The 13,542-nt window shown below is 49.7% G+C and overlaps 1 protein-coding gene across 16 annotated transcripts in view; it reads left to right on the top strand.

Annotated features, from left to right (window-relative positions):
• The window catches only part of NEB (nebulin), a 265,748-nt gene that overhangs the window by 26,285 nt on the left and 225,921 nt on the right, over window positions 1–13,542 (top strand). For all 16 annotated transcript variants that reach the window (XM_075317192.1, XM_075317196.1, XM_075317191.1 and 13 more), the window contains 4 exons: window positions 116–220; window positions 316–420; window positions 564–668; window positions 904–1,008. In XM_075317192.1, coding sequence (XP_075173307.1) covers window positions 116–220; window positions 316–420; window positions 564–668; window positions 904–1,008 — 420 coding nt within the window. The remainder of the gene's footprint in view (window positions 1–115; window positions 221–315; window positions 421–563; window positions 669–903; window positions 1,009–13,542) is intronic.

The raw sequence follows: 13,542 nt of genomic DNA, 5'->3' as shown, positions 1-13,542 counted from the left end.
GATTTTATATGGATGGTCTTGTTGGGTCATCAGTGAACTTATTTTGGTTCTACAAGTATTTAACACATGTCCCTACTAAGTAAACTCTTACTTGTCTTTTCCCATCCTGTCATAGGTGAAGTACCGTATGGATGGTAATACTGTCAGAACCAATTGTCACGTTGATGAAAAAGCCAGAGATATAGAGCATGCTAAAAAGGTCTCTCAACAAGTGAGCAAGGTAAGTGATCCATATCCTCGGTAGGCATGTTCATCCTAATTAACCATCCGAAAGGTCGTTACTTATTAAAGTCGCTTGCTATTTTGTGATTTTAGGTTTTGTACAAGCAAAAATGGGAAGATACTAAGGAAAAGTACCTGTTGCCCCCTGACGCTCCTGAACTTGTTCAGGCAGTGAAAAATTCTTCATTGTTCAGCAAGGCAAGTGTTACGAATTTGTTCTATCCCTTCATTTTTCACCGGAAGCCCTATTGTTATTTTATGTTATGGGGGTGAAGACCATGTTCCTCCTAGGTCTGAGAGTCTAACCACTAAAGGTTATTTTTTCTTTATCTGTTCTCTAGAAACTGTACACAGCAGATTGGGAAGAGGACAAGACAACGTATTTCCCTTACTCGGATAGTCCTGAACTGAGGAGAGTTGCTAAGGCTCAGAAATCTTTGAGTGATGTAAGTATATTCCATAATTTCCTTTCGGGATCAATAAAGTCTATCGTATAGTATATCCGGGTGATTACATTAACTAATGTCACGTATTGCATTGTGCATTATCTGTGGATACAGCTTGGCCACGACAATCTTCCAGTGTTTGGAGTATATGTGCTTTATCCACGGACGATGAAAACCTAATTCCCATATTGGCGTTTTTTTCGGAATTTACGTAATAAATTTCCATCCTTCACAGATCAATTACAAGAAGGGACAAGATGAGCAGAAGCTTCAGTTCACCTCCCTGGCCGATCGACCTGACATTGAGATGGCCAAGAAAGTGTCCCAGCAACTGAGTGACGTAAGATATTCTATGTAGATAGATATTATATCCTATGAGATTTAATTTGCATGATGGATATTAGCCTTAAAAGAAGAAAAAACCCTTCTTCAGACAGATTTTTTGGTGGGTTCCTATCCCTATTGTTATGGTTGCTGAGAAGCGGCAAGCTTCCAGGAGTGGACCCACTGGACCGTACACCGGACTCCCCTGGAGGAGCTAACCTGGAGCTAACCCCCATACAAAGATTGTCAGGTGCAGCCCCAGGGGGCCTAAATGCACGATTGTTAGGACCAGTAGTATCTACTCTAACGGACAGGAGAGTCTCTGAATTCCCAGTACGGATGTGCTCAGATGTAATGACATGGAGATAGTGACTCAGCATGGAGGTGGTAACTGAGACAAGACAGTACAGAGGCGTAACTCAGATGTGGCACCACGTTGGTGGTAACTCAGATGTGGCAGCATGGAGGTGGTAGTAGCAGCAGGCTCTAGGAAAAGACACAAATTAGCAGGTACAGGTAACTGGTACTAGGACACGTGATGTAGGACTAGACACAGTAATGGGTACGGTTCCTGAGAAATAGCAGCGCACTACAGAAGACAACATTTTTCAGGCACCTCCCCTAAGGGAAAAGTGCCTTAAATACTTTCAAGGTGATTGATGACCTCAAGGGTCACTTCTGGGTAATAGGTCCCCGGCTCTTTATGAAAGGGGGCATGGCAGCACGCGCACCCTTTGGGCACTCCCAGAAGGCCTGCATGTGGCAAAGAAGCAGAAGGAAGCTGTGGCAGGCCCCAAGGCAGGACCGAAGTGCATGGGCCTGGCGGGCAAGTGAGGAAAATGGCGCCCCCGCCGAGGCATGAGAGCAGGAGCATGCGGTGACACTGCTCCGGGACTGGGCACTACACCTATCAATGGAGAGCAGAGGACTCTTACTCCATGGAGAGATCACCAGGTGGCCTACAAAGAGACACCGTCTTGGCACTGCACCAAGGGAAAAAGATATGTAAATTAGCTCTCCTCCTCTGAAGGAAGAGGAATATTTTCTTGACTCATCATCATGAAGTTACTGACAACACAAACACCGGAACTAGCAACACTTTTTAGTCTAGTCTATTACTTGTGAGAGCGTGAAATTGGCTCATCCATGATTGACAGTCCACTAAAGACCACCAAGGCGCAGGGACAATTGGAAACATTTCTAGAAGATTTAGAACTCATAGGAATTAAAGAACTTAAAGGGTTGACTTCACCATAGAGAGGTTATTACTGGCTAATTACTGGGACCTTCCCATTTGAATTAATTTGAATCTGTCAGCAGGTTTTTGTTATTTAATTTGAGAGCAGCATAACTTGGGGCAGAGACCCTGATTCCATTGATATGCCATTTCTTTGTCGCTCCATTGGGAGACCCAGACAATTGGGTGTATAGCTTCTGCCTCCGGAGGCCACACAAAGTATTACACTTTAAAAAGTGTAACCCCTCCCCTCTGCCTATACACCCCCCCGTGCATCACGGGCTCCTCAGTTTTTATGCTTTGTGTTGAAGGAGGCACACATTCACTCATGCTCCCATTTTAGTCAGCAGCAGCTGCTGATTGTATCGGATGGAAGAAAAGAGGGCCCCTAACAGGGCTCCCGGCATGCTCCCTTCTCACCCCACTGAGTCGGCGGTGTTGTTAAGGTTGAGGTACCCATTGCGGGTACAAAGGCTGGAGCCACATGCCGTTTTCCTTCCCCATCCCTTAGGGGCTCTGGGAGAAGTGGGATCCTAACCGGTCATCCAGGCACTGGGACCGGGCTCCCTCCGCAGCCCCTGTGGGATTCTGACGGACAGGAGACTGAGTATCATCAGGGACAGGACCCTGCATCAACAGGTACTCTGTGTCCCCTTGGGGACGGTGCATGGAGCACTTTGGCCTCAGACGCTGCAGCGGCTGCTGTGTTGGTATGACGACCGGGACTACCGCGCCGACCGCGCCTGCTTGCCGGCCGCGGTTTTAAATTTAGTCCCCGGCTTTTGCGGCCTAGTGTCTTAAACTCCCGCCCCCGGGCCTGCCAGTCAGGGGTAAGGGCGGGACGGTCGGCCTGACGCCGACAGTGAGGGCTGGAGCACACTTTAGGTGTCCTCCTCCCCCCTCACTAATCACTCTGGGGCACCAGATTCCTGCACTTTTTTAGTTACGCCCACGGCTCCCTCCTCCCCTGTGAACGCCGGCAGCCATGTTTTAAACACATTCTGCCGGTGGAGGACTTCTGGCTGCAGCTCTGGGAGACCCGAGGCAGGGAATCTGGTGGCCACACACCGCTTGAGCGGTCGGTAAGCCACACCGGTCACCCGGTGCTGGTCCCCCTAGGGTGCCGAACTGTATATATATATATTATATTTGTATACATTTTCTCGGTTCGGCTGTATTGTTAGCTTGTGGCTATATACCCTCAGTGATCACTCTCCTGGGAGACAACAGCATGTCGTTCACAAGGAGCAAGGGTGCCAAGACACAGGGTTATTTTGCAACCTGTACCTCTTGTGCGGCTATGCTACCTGCAGGTTCCACCTACCCTCACTGTGAGCAATGCTCGGGCCCTGTGGCACTCGCTCAGCCGGAGCCTCGGGCACTGGTGGGACCCTCGGCCCAGGTAGAACCGCCGGCTTCCCCTGTCCAGGTGGCAGGGACAGAGTTTGCAGTTTTAGCTGAGAAACTCTCTGAGTCACTTTCACAATCCATGGCTCAGTCTATGGACAAATGGTCTGCTAAGATACTAGAGGCCTTGCAGTCCAGACCGGCCCTTACACAGGCCCCGGGCACTGCGGGATCGCCCCCAGGCCCCTCTCGGTCTGCGACGAAGCGTGCTCCTGGGGTGGCCTCTAGTTATTACGTGGAGGACTCCGGCACGGACCGCAGTCCCAGACCGGCTAAGCGGGCTCGCTTAGAATCTTCCCCGACTTCATCACGCTGTTCGGGGTCTCAGCTTGAGGACTCTCTGGAGGATGAGGCGGAGGTCGCAGCCCAGGACTCTGACCCTGACGTTGCTCTCAATCTTGATACACCTGAAGGGGACGCCATAGTAAATGACCTTATAGCGTCCATCAACCAGGTGCTAGATCTTTCTCCTCCAACTCCACTTGTAGAGGAGTCGGCTTCACAGCAGGAGAAACACCAGTTTAGGTTTCCCAAACGTACACGGAGTGCTTTCTTCGATCACTCTAACTTCAGAGATGCTGTCCAGAAGCACAGAGCTTTTCCGGACAAGCGCTTTACTAAACGCCTTAATGACACACGTTACCCCTTCCCCTCTGACGTAGTTAAGGGTTGGGCTCAATGTCCCAAGGTGGATCCTCCAGTCTCTAGACTGGCGGCTAGATCCGTAGTAGCAGTGGCTGACGGTTCATCGCTCAAGGATGCCACGGACAGGCAGATAGAGCTCCTAATGAAATCCATCTATGAAGCCATAGGCGCGTCCTTTGCCCCAGCCTTTGCAGCAGTGTGGGCACTCCAGGCTATCTCAGCTTGTCTGTCTGAGATTAATGCGGTCACCCGTACCTCTGCTCCGCAAGTAGCGTCTTTGACTTCTCAGGCGTCGGTATTTTCATCCTACGCCATGAATGCTGTCCTGGACTCGGCTAGCCGTACAGCGGTAGCATCCGCCAATTCGGTGGCAGTCCGCAGGGCCATGTGGCTACGCGAATGGAAGGCAGACTCTGCTTCCTAGAAGTTCTTGACCGGTTTGCCTTTTTCTGGCGACCGATTGTTTGGCGAGCAATTGGATGAAATTATTAAGCAATCCAAGGGAAAGGACTCGTCCTTACCCCAGCCCAAACCAAAGAGACCTCAGCAACGAAAAATTCAAGCGAGGTTTCGGTCCTTTCGGCCCTCAGCCAGATCCCAATCCTTTTTTTTTTTTAAATCAGATACTTTTTTATTAAAACAGAGTACATACAACAGAATAACAAATCGGCATCCAAATTAAATTTATCACATCTATTACCCCTTTAACTCCCCCTCCCGCCCCCCTCCCTCACCCCGGCAGCAACACTTCTCCCCGATACTACATCCCATATAGTACACACTTATAATACCCTTCAACTGTAGTATAGAACCATCCCGTTGTGCAGGAGGAACAACTAGTAACACAAATAAAACAAAACATACACATCAGAGGTCTCAGACGGCTATCCCCGTCCCATATCAGTTTACTGGTCCATCACTCGTCCTATCCGCATTGCAGCCAAGGAGACCAGAGCTTCTCAAACATTTTAACATTCCCCCTTCTTTCATACACTCCCCGTTCCAGCTGAAGAATACACTTCACCCTTTTAATGTACTCTCCCCTGGTCGGGGGGTCTTTTTTAATCCAGGACCTGGCGATTAGCTTTCTTGCCGCATACAGCAGCCTAGCAATGACAATTTTCATAGTATTTTCCACCCCAAGCTCCTCAACATATCCCAATAGGCATATCACTGGTTCCCTGGGGAGGACACACCCATATGTTCTTCCTATCTTGTGGATAACCTTAGTCCAAAAGGAGACCAGTCTCGGACAAGACCACATCATGTGAAAAATACCTGCGTCAGATCCCTGACACCTTGGACACTCCGAATTCCTTTTCAACCCCATTTTAAACATCAGTAAGGGAGACCTATATACCCGGTGAATCACGTATAGGTGAGACAGTCTGGCCGGTTCGCTCATGGAAAGTTTAGGGACATACGCCAGGATACTCTCCCACACCTCCTCCGTTATCGGCCCAACTTCCTCCTCCCATTTAGATTTAGTTTTAATTGGGTATTCTAACAGAAAGGTATGTAGTATATCTTTATACGTGCCAGAAATGATCCCTTTAGTGCTTCCTCCGCCCTTACACACATACTCCAGTACCAGGTCAGTCTGTATGGCCACACTTTGTTTAGCCGCTTGGGCTGCAATCGCATGTTTTAATTGTCTGTAGTGGAGCCAGCCGGACGCCGGTAACTGAAACTCACTCTGTAACTGCGGGAACGATTTCACAATTCCTCCGTCCAATATCTGATGCATGTATATTACACCCTTGCGTCTCCACTCCTCAATATTCCCCATTTTCTGAATCTCCGGGAGATTACTGTTATCCCAGATAGGTGTAAACTTGGTTAACCGGGTCACCCCTCTCACCCTTTTCAGCCTATCCCAGGTCTTATTTATAAGTGCCATTGTAGGAGATGTTCTACCCAGGAGCCCCACCGCACCATCCTCTAGTCCCATTACCAATGGACTTCTACCCACTATGTATTCCAGTACTTCTTTAATGCCCCCATCTTTCTCTCGATCAGACCAACCCCTGAGGTGTTGACATTGCGCCGCTATATAATACAATTCCGGATTTGGGATTGCTAGACCCCCCTCATCCTTCGGCCTTTGTAAAGTCTCTAATCGCACCCTAGGCTGCTTTTTACCCCACACCAGGTCCCTAAACAGCGAGTTTATCCCTTTAAATCTTTTCCTTGAAATACAAACAGGGGCATTGTGCAGTATGTATAGGAGTTTAGGCATTACTACCATCTTTAGTAAATTAACCCTTCCAACAACTGACAAATGTAGCTTGTTCCAGGCATCCACCTTGGTTCTCAATTTTTTAAGGAGCGGCCATAAGTTCACCTGTATGTATTTTTCTACTGGCAGAGATATCTGGATACCTAGATATTTAAATTCGTCCACATTCTTCAATTTGTTAGCCCCAGTATCCTCATTTGTCCAGGCTACTTCCCCATCCACCTTAAAGAGGCTCGATTTAGACCAATTAATGGTCAGTCCCGAAACTTCTCCAAATTTCTCTATTATCTGCATGGCATGATCCAATGAGGCTGATGGATCCCCCAAGAAAAGTAATAAATCGTCAGCATAAAGAGCTATTTTCTCCTCTAAATGCCCATACTTAAATCCATGGATCTCCTTTGTTTTCCTAATGGCCGCCGCCAGAGGCTCTATTGCAATAGCAAATAGGAGCGGCGATAGTGGGCAGCCCTGTCTCGTTCCCCGATGCAACTCAAACGCTGAGGAGGTCATACCGTTAACTCTAACTTTAGCAGTAGGCCTATTATACAACAGCTGCACCCACTTTACAAACCGTGGGCCAAAACCCATATGCTGCAACACTTTCCACAGATACCCCCACTCAACACTATCGAACGCTTTCTGGGCATCTAACGAAGCGATCACCCTCCGGCCAGGGTTGTCAGGCGGCAACTGTAGATTAAGGTACAATCTCCTGATATTAGCAGCTGTCGACCTATTGGCCATGAACCCTGATTGGTCCATATGGATTAGGTTAGATATAACTCCAGTCAGCCGGTTTGACAACACCTTAGCCAGAAGCTTCACGTCCGCTGTTAATAACGAGATGGGTCTATATGAGTCTGGAAGCCTCGGATTTTTATCCTCCTTAGGAATTACTACTATTATTGCTTCTCTCATAGATTCAGGCAATACACCTTCCCCCTCCGCCACCTCAAAGACTTTCAATAGTTTGGGTAATAGGATTTCTTCTAACTGTTTATAAATTTCAACTGGTAGCCCGTCTGCTCCCGGTGCCTTGTCATTGCTCATGCCATGCAGAGCGCCCTCCAGTTCATCAATAGTAATAGGTGACTCCAGTTTATCTCTATCCACCACAGACAACACAGGAAGCTCACCTCGCTCAAGAAATGAGTCCACCTCTTCCACCCTCATCTCTCCGCTAGAAGAATATAGCGTGCGATAGAAATCTTTAAAGACCTCAAGGATCGCCTCAACCTCAGTGACCTGTGTCCCCTCCACCGTGTCCATACCATGCACAAATGAACTACTCCTTTGAGCTGCAGCTATGACCGATAATAGATGACCAACTTTTTCCCCCTCCTCATAAAAATGCAATTTTTGGAATGCCTGCTTCCTTACCGCCTTCTCCAAAAGCATCTTATTAACCTGTTCATGCGCCTGCCTAAGATTTTGCTTCGCGTCCGTAGTAGTACTCCGGATTGCTTCCAGCTCTGCCTTATCTAAGGCCTCCAGCCTATCTTTCTCATCCTGCCTCGTCTGTGTTTTACGTTTACAGATATCCCTGAACAGGAGCCCCCTGAGGTATGCCTTCATCGCATCCCATACCACCAGCGGACCAGTGCTACCCTCGTTGTGGATAAAGAAATCCCCAAGATCCCGTTCTATATTCCCCATATTAATATGACGGATCCATGCTGGATGAAGCTTCCACTCTCCCCTCCTTCCCCCTGTCAGGGTTCCCCGTCGTATGGACACTAGAATTGGGCTATGATCTGAAATCACTCTTGTCAGATATTGCACGTCACTTATCATTGCATCCATCAGATCACTAGCTAGAGCCATGTCAATGCGGGACAGAGTGTTATGTGAAGCCGAATAACAAGAGAAGCAGGATACCCTCCCATTCCTCACTCGCCAGGCATCCACCATTCCAAGTTCCCCAATAAGAGTGCCAAACGAAGTCATACAACTATCCTGAATACCTGGAGGTCTACTACTCCTATCCCAGTACAGGTCTATCACATTATTGAAGTCCCCCACCAGTAAAAAAGGGATTACTCCCCCCTTCTCAGAGAACTCCCTTATCTCCCTTAGTTTGGTGCACTTATATGGAGGTGGTATATATATTGCAGCTATACACATGAGTCTGCCAAATATTTTACACTTGACGGCCACACACTGTCCCTCTTTATCCACATACACTTCTATCTCTTCATATTGCACAGAGTTATGGATCAGCAGTGATACACCCCTTGCATAGTTGGAAAAGGTGGAGTGATAGGCCTTCTGCACCCATCTCCTATTTAAAACACGTGTTGTCTCCTTTGTTAGATGCGTTTCTAGTAGACATATTACTGACGGGTTCTGGTCTTGAACATATTTAATTATTGCCGCTCTCCTAGACCTATCTGATAACCCTCTAATATTCCAACTCAACACCTTAATTCTATCCCCCATTATCCCACCCAGTAAAACCATCAAACCTTGTAGTATCTCCCCATGCTGCCTCTACCCTACCCCTTTCCCCCCTCCCCCCCTGCTCCCCTCCCCTCCTACTCCCCACCACTTCCTGTTTTCGAGTACTCCCGTGAAGCATCGGGTTTTCCAAACCTGGTCCATAATCCCTACTAAATTCCCCCCTACCTCCCTCGCCTTCCCCTCTTAGACACATTTTAAAACTCGTCCCTTTTCCAACAATTCTCCACTCCCCCCCTTTCTATGTATAATCATATTCCACTCAATATTCAATATTCAACCAATATAACAGTAAAATGGCGAACAGTAATTAAACTGGAATCTCAAATTGTAAATACCCCCACCGCGCCAAATTAGGCAGTCCCCATGTCCTGCGAAGCTCACATCAAACCCTTCGCATTCCCCCTGCATACTACCTCAATCCCAAAGGGAAGGAGAAAAAAAAAAAAAAAGAAAAAACAAGAAGGGTCCCCTGTAAGCTCCTAAGGATGTCGTAGAGCCTCAGCCGGCCTTCTCCAACACACTGCAGATTCAGACAGTCAGCTCATTCCTTCAAACGGATCCGCTTTTCGTTTGCGTCCAACCACTGCATGGCTTCCTCTGGAGTTGTAAAAAAGTGCACCCGCTCCAACGCCGTCACTCTTAGCTTTGCCGGGAACATCATTGAGTATTGCACCCCCATCTCTCGCAGGCGCCTCTTTACTCCTGTAAAAGTCATACGTAGCTTTTGAACAGAAATGGAGTAGTCCGGGTATATGGAAATTCTCTGGCCGTCAATCATAAGATCCTCCATGTCTCTTGCCTTTCTCAGTATAGTGTCCCTGTCTCTGTAGTTGAGGAGCTTGGCTAGCATAGTGCGAGGGCCCCTGCCTGCTGGTTGTGGCTGCATCGGGACTCTGTGTGCACGTTCCACAGCATAGAGCTTGGATAAGACATTAGCACCCATTTTCCCCCTGAGCCAGTCTTCTACATATTCAGTGGGGTTTCTTCCTTCCGCTTTCTCAGGGATGCCGACAATTCGGATGTTATTTCTTCTAGAGCGGTTCTCTAAATCATCATATTTTGCCGTGATTTCAGCTATCTGCTGTGCAAATGTTTTTTCAGACTTTTGTAGTTTTGTAATATGATCCTCTGTTATCCCCACTCTCTCCTCTACAGCCGTTGTTCTCAGGTCTGCTTTCTTGAGGTCTTTCTTAATGTCAGCAACCTCTGCCTGTAATCCCTTAACTTGCTTCGTCAGGGAAGTCAGAGCCTCTTTACAAAAAGACACCACTGCAAAAATGTCCTTTAAAGTGGGGTTTTCTGGAGCCTGGTCTGCACTATGTGCTTCCTCTACTTCTCCTGTCTTATCTTGCTGCTGTTCACCATCCCCCATCTCATCAGAGCTGGCATTGTCTTCTCCCTCCTCACCTCTGTTATCTGTATGCTGATGTGATTTCTCTGAAGTCCGGGCAAATTTCTCCAGCCTTGCCGCGACCTGCATCCTCTCCTGACAGGCTGCATTCACTTTCTCAGCTTCCTGCCTTATCATGGCACCATCCTGAGAGCTGGGGACTTTCCCGCCTCCATTATCTTTTTGCCTGTGACGGACCATGGCACCTCTCTGCATCCACCAGACTCACTCCAGATAAGTCCTCACCACCTTATCTTCCTGACAGCCGGCTGAGGCAGTGATAACAGCGGTATTCAGGGATTTATCAAGGGAGTTTGCAGGAGAGCTCCACAAACAGGTCTCTTCACATTGCCGTCCAGGCCACGCCCCCCCCAGATCCCAATCCTCCTCGTCCAACAGGCCACAGAAGAGCCAGAGGAACTCTTCTGCATGGCGGTCTAAGTCACACTCCCGCTTTTGCGACGCCTGGTGGCCACATGTCCAAGACCGATGGGTGAGAGACATTCTGTCTCACGGTTACAGGATAGAGTTCAGCTCTCGTCCTCCGATTCGTTTTTTCAGAACATCTCCGCCCCCCGAGCGAACCGTTGCACTTTTTCAGGCGGTGGACACTCTGAAGACAGAAGGAGTTGTGATCCCCATTCCCCTTCAGGAACGTGGTCGCGGTTTTTACTCCAACCTGTTCGTGGTGCCAAAAAAGGACGGTTCATTCCGTCCCGTTTTGGACCTCAAATTGCTCAACAGACATGTGAGAACCAGGCGGTTTCACATGGAATCCCTCCGCTCTGTCATCGCTTCGATGTCCCAAGGAGACTTCCTAGCATCAATCGACATCAGGGATGCCTATCTCCATGTGCCGATCGCACCAGAGCATCAACGCTTCCTGCGTTTCGCCATCGGGGATGAACACCTTCAGTTTGTGGCACTGCCTTTCGGCCTGGCGACAGCCCCATGGGTCTTCACCAAGGTCATGGCATCCGTTGTGGCAGTCCTACACTCTCAGGGCCACTCGGTGATCCCGTATTTAGACGATCTCCTAGTCAAGGCACCCTCCCGGGTGGCATGTCAACACAGTCTGACCGTTGCTCTGGAGACTCTCCAGAGGTTCGGGTGGATCATCAATTTCCCAAAGTCAAAATTGACTCCGACCCAATCACTGACTTACCTCGGGATGGAGTTTCATACTCTCTCAGCGATAGTCAAGCTACCGCAAACAGGGGTGCAATCTCTCCTTCGGGCCCAGTCACACCCCTTGAGGCGCCTCATGCACTTCCTGGGGAAGATGGTGGCAGCAATGGAGGCAGTTCCCTTTGCGCAGTTTCATCTGCGTCCACTCCAATGGGACATTCTCCGCAAATGGGACAGGAGGTCGACGTCCCTAGACAGGAGCGTCTCTCTTTCTCTGGCAGCCAAGACCTCTCTTCAGTGGTGGCTTCTTCCCACTTCTCTGTCGAAGGGAAAATCTTTCCTGCCCCCATCCTGGGCTGTGGTCACGACGGACGCGAGTCTGTCAGGGTGGGGAGCGGTTTTTCTCCACCACAAGGCTCAGGGAACTTGGACTCCGACAGAGTCCTCCCTTCAGATCAATGTTCTGGAGATAAGGGCAGTGTATCTAGCCCTAAAGGCGTTCCATCGGTGGCTGGAGGGCAGGCAGATCCGCATACAGTCGGACAACGCCACGGCGGTCGCGTACATCAACCACCAGGGCGGCACTCGCAGTCGTCAAGCCTTCCAAGAAGTTCGGCGGATTCTGCTGTGGGCGGAGGCCACAGCCTCCACCATCTCCGCGGTTCACATCCCGGGCGTAGAAAACTGGGAAGCAGACTTTCTCAGTCGCCAGGGCATGGACGCAGGGGAATGGTCTCTTCACCCGGACGTGTTTCAAGAGATCTGTTGCCGCTGGGGAACGCCGGACGTCGATCTCATGGCGTCTCGGCACAACAACAAAGTCCCGGCATTCATGGCACGGTCTCAGGATCACAGAGCTCTGGCGGCGGACGCCTTAGTTCAGGATTGGTCGCAGTTTCGACTGCCTTATGTATTTCCTCCTCTGGCAATGCTGCCCAGAGTGTTGCGCAAGATCAGGTCCGACTGCCGCCGCGCCATCCTCGTCGCTCCAGACTGGCCGAGGAGGTCGTGGTACCCGGACCTGTGGCACCTCACGGTGGGTCAACCGTGGGCGCTCCCAGACCGACCAGACTTGCTGTCTCAAGGGCCATTTTTCCATCTGAATTCTGCGGCCCTCAACCTGACTGTGTGGCCATTGAGTCCTGGCTCCTAGCGTCCTCAGGGTTATCTCAAGAGGTCATTGCCACTATGAGACAGGCCAGGAAACCAACTTCCGCCAAGATCTATCACAGGGCTTGGAGGATCTTCTTAGCCTGGTGCTCTGATAAGGGGTTTACCCCCTGGCCGTTTGCCTTACCCACTTTTCTTTCCTTCCTTCAATCCGGAATGGACAAGGGTTTGTCTCTCGGCTCTCTCAAGGGACAAGTATCGGCGCTTTCCGTGTTTTTCAAAAGCGTCTAGCCAGGCTTCCGCAGGTCCGCACGTTCCTGCAGGGAGTTTGCCACATAGTCCCACCTTACAAGCGGCCGCTGGAACCCTGGGATCTCAACAGGGTTCTACGGGCTCTTCAGAAACCACCTTTTGAGCCGCTGCGGGATGTCTCTCTATCACGTCTTTCGCAGAAGGTGGCATTTCTAGTGGCAGTTACATCACTCCGAAGAGTGTCAGAGCTTGCAGCGCTGTCATGCAAAGCCCCCTTCCTGGTTTTTCACCAGGATAAGGTGGTTCTGCGTCCGGTCCCGGACTTTCTCCCTAAGGTGGTGTCCCCTTTTCATCTCAATCAGGATATCTCCTTACCTTCATTTTGCCCTCATCCAATTCACCAATGTGAAAAGGATTTGCATTTGTTAGATCTAGTGAGAGCACTCCGGATCTACGTGTCTCGCACGGCGCCACTGCGCCGTTCTGATGCGCTCTTTGTCCTTGTCGCTGGCCAGCGTAAGGGGTCGCAGGCTCCCAAGTCAACCTTGGCTCGGTGGATCAAGGAACCGATTTTTGAAGCCTACCGTTCTTCATGGCTTCCGATTCCTTCAGGGCTGAAAGCCCATTCTACCAGAGCCGTAGGGGCGTCTTGGGCATTGAGGCACCGGGCTACGGCTCA

This window comes from Anomaloglossus baeobatrachus, chromosome 7 (genome assembly GCF_048569485.1).
Source record: "Anomaloglossus baeobatrachus isolate aAnoBae1 chromosome 7, aAnoBae1.hap1, whole genome shotgun sequence".
Taxonomy (NCBI): Eukaryota; Metazoa; Chordata; class Amphibia; order Anura; family Aromobatidae; genus Anomaloglossus; species Anomaloglossus baeobatrachus.
The sequence above is the reverse complement of the archived record's forward strand: the minus strand, read 5'-3'. Positions and strand labels throughout refer to the sequence as shown.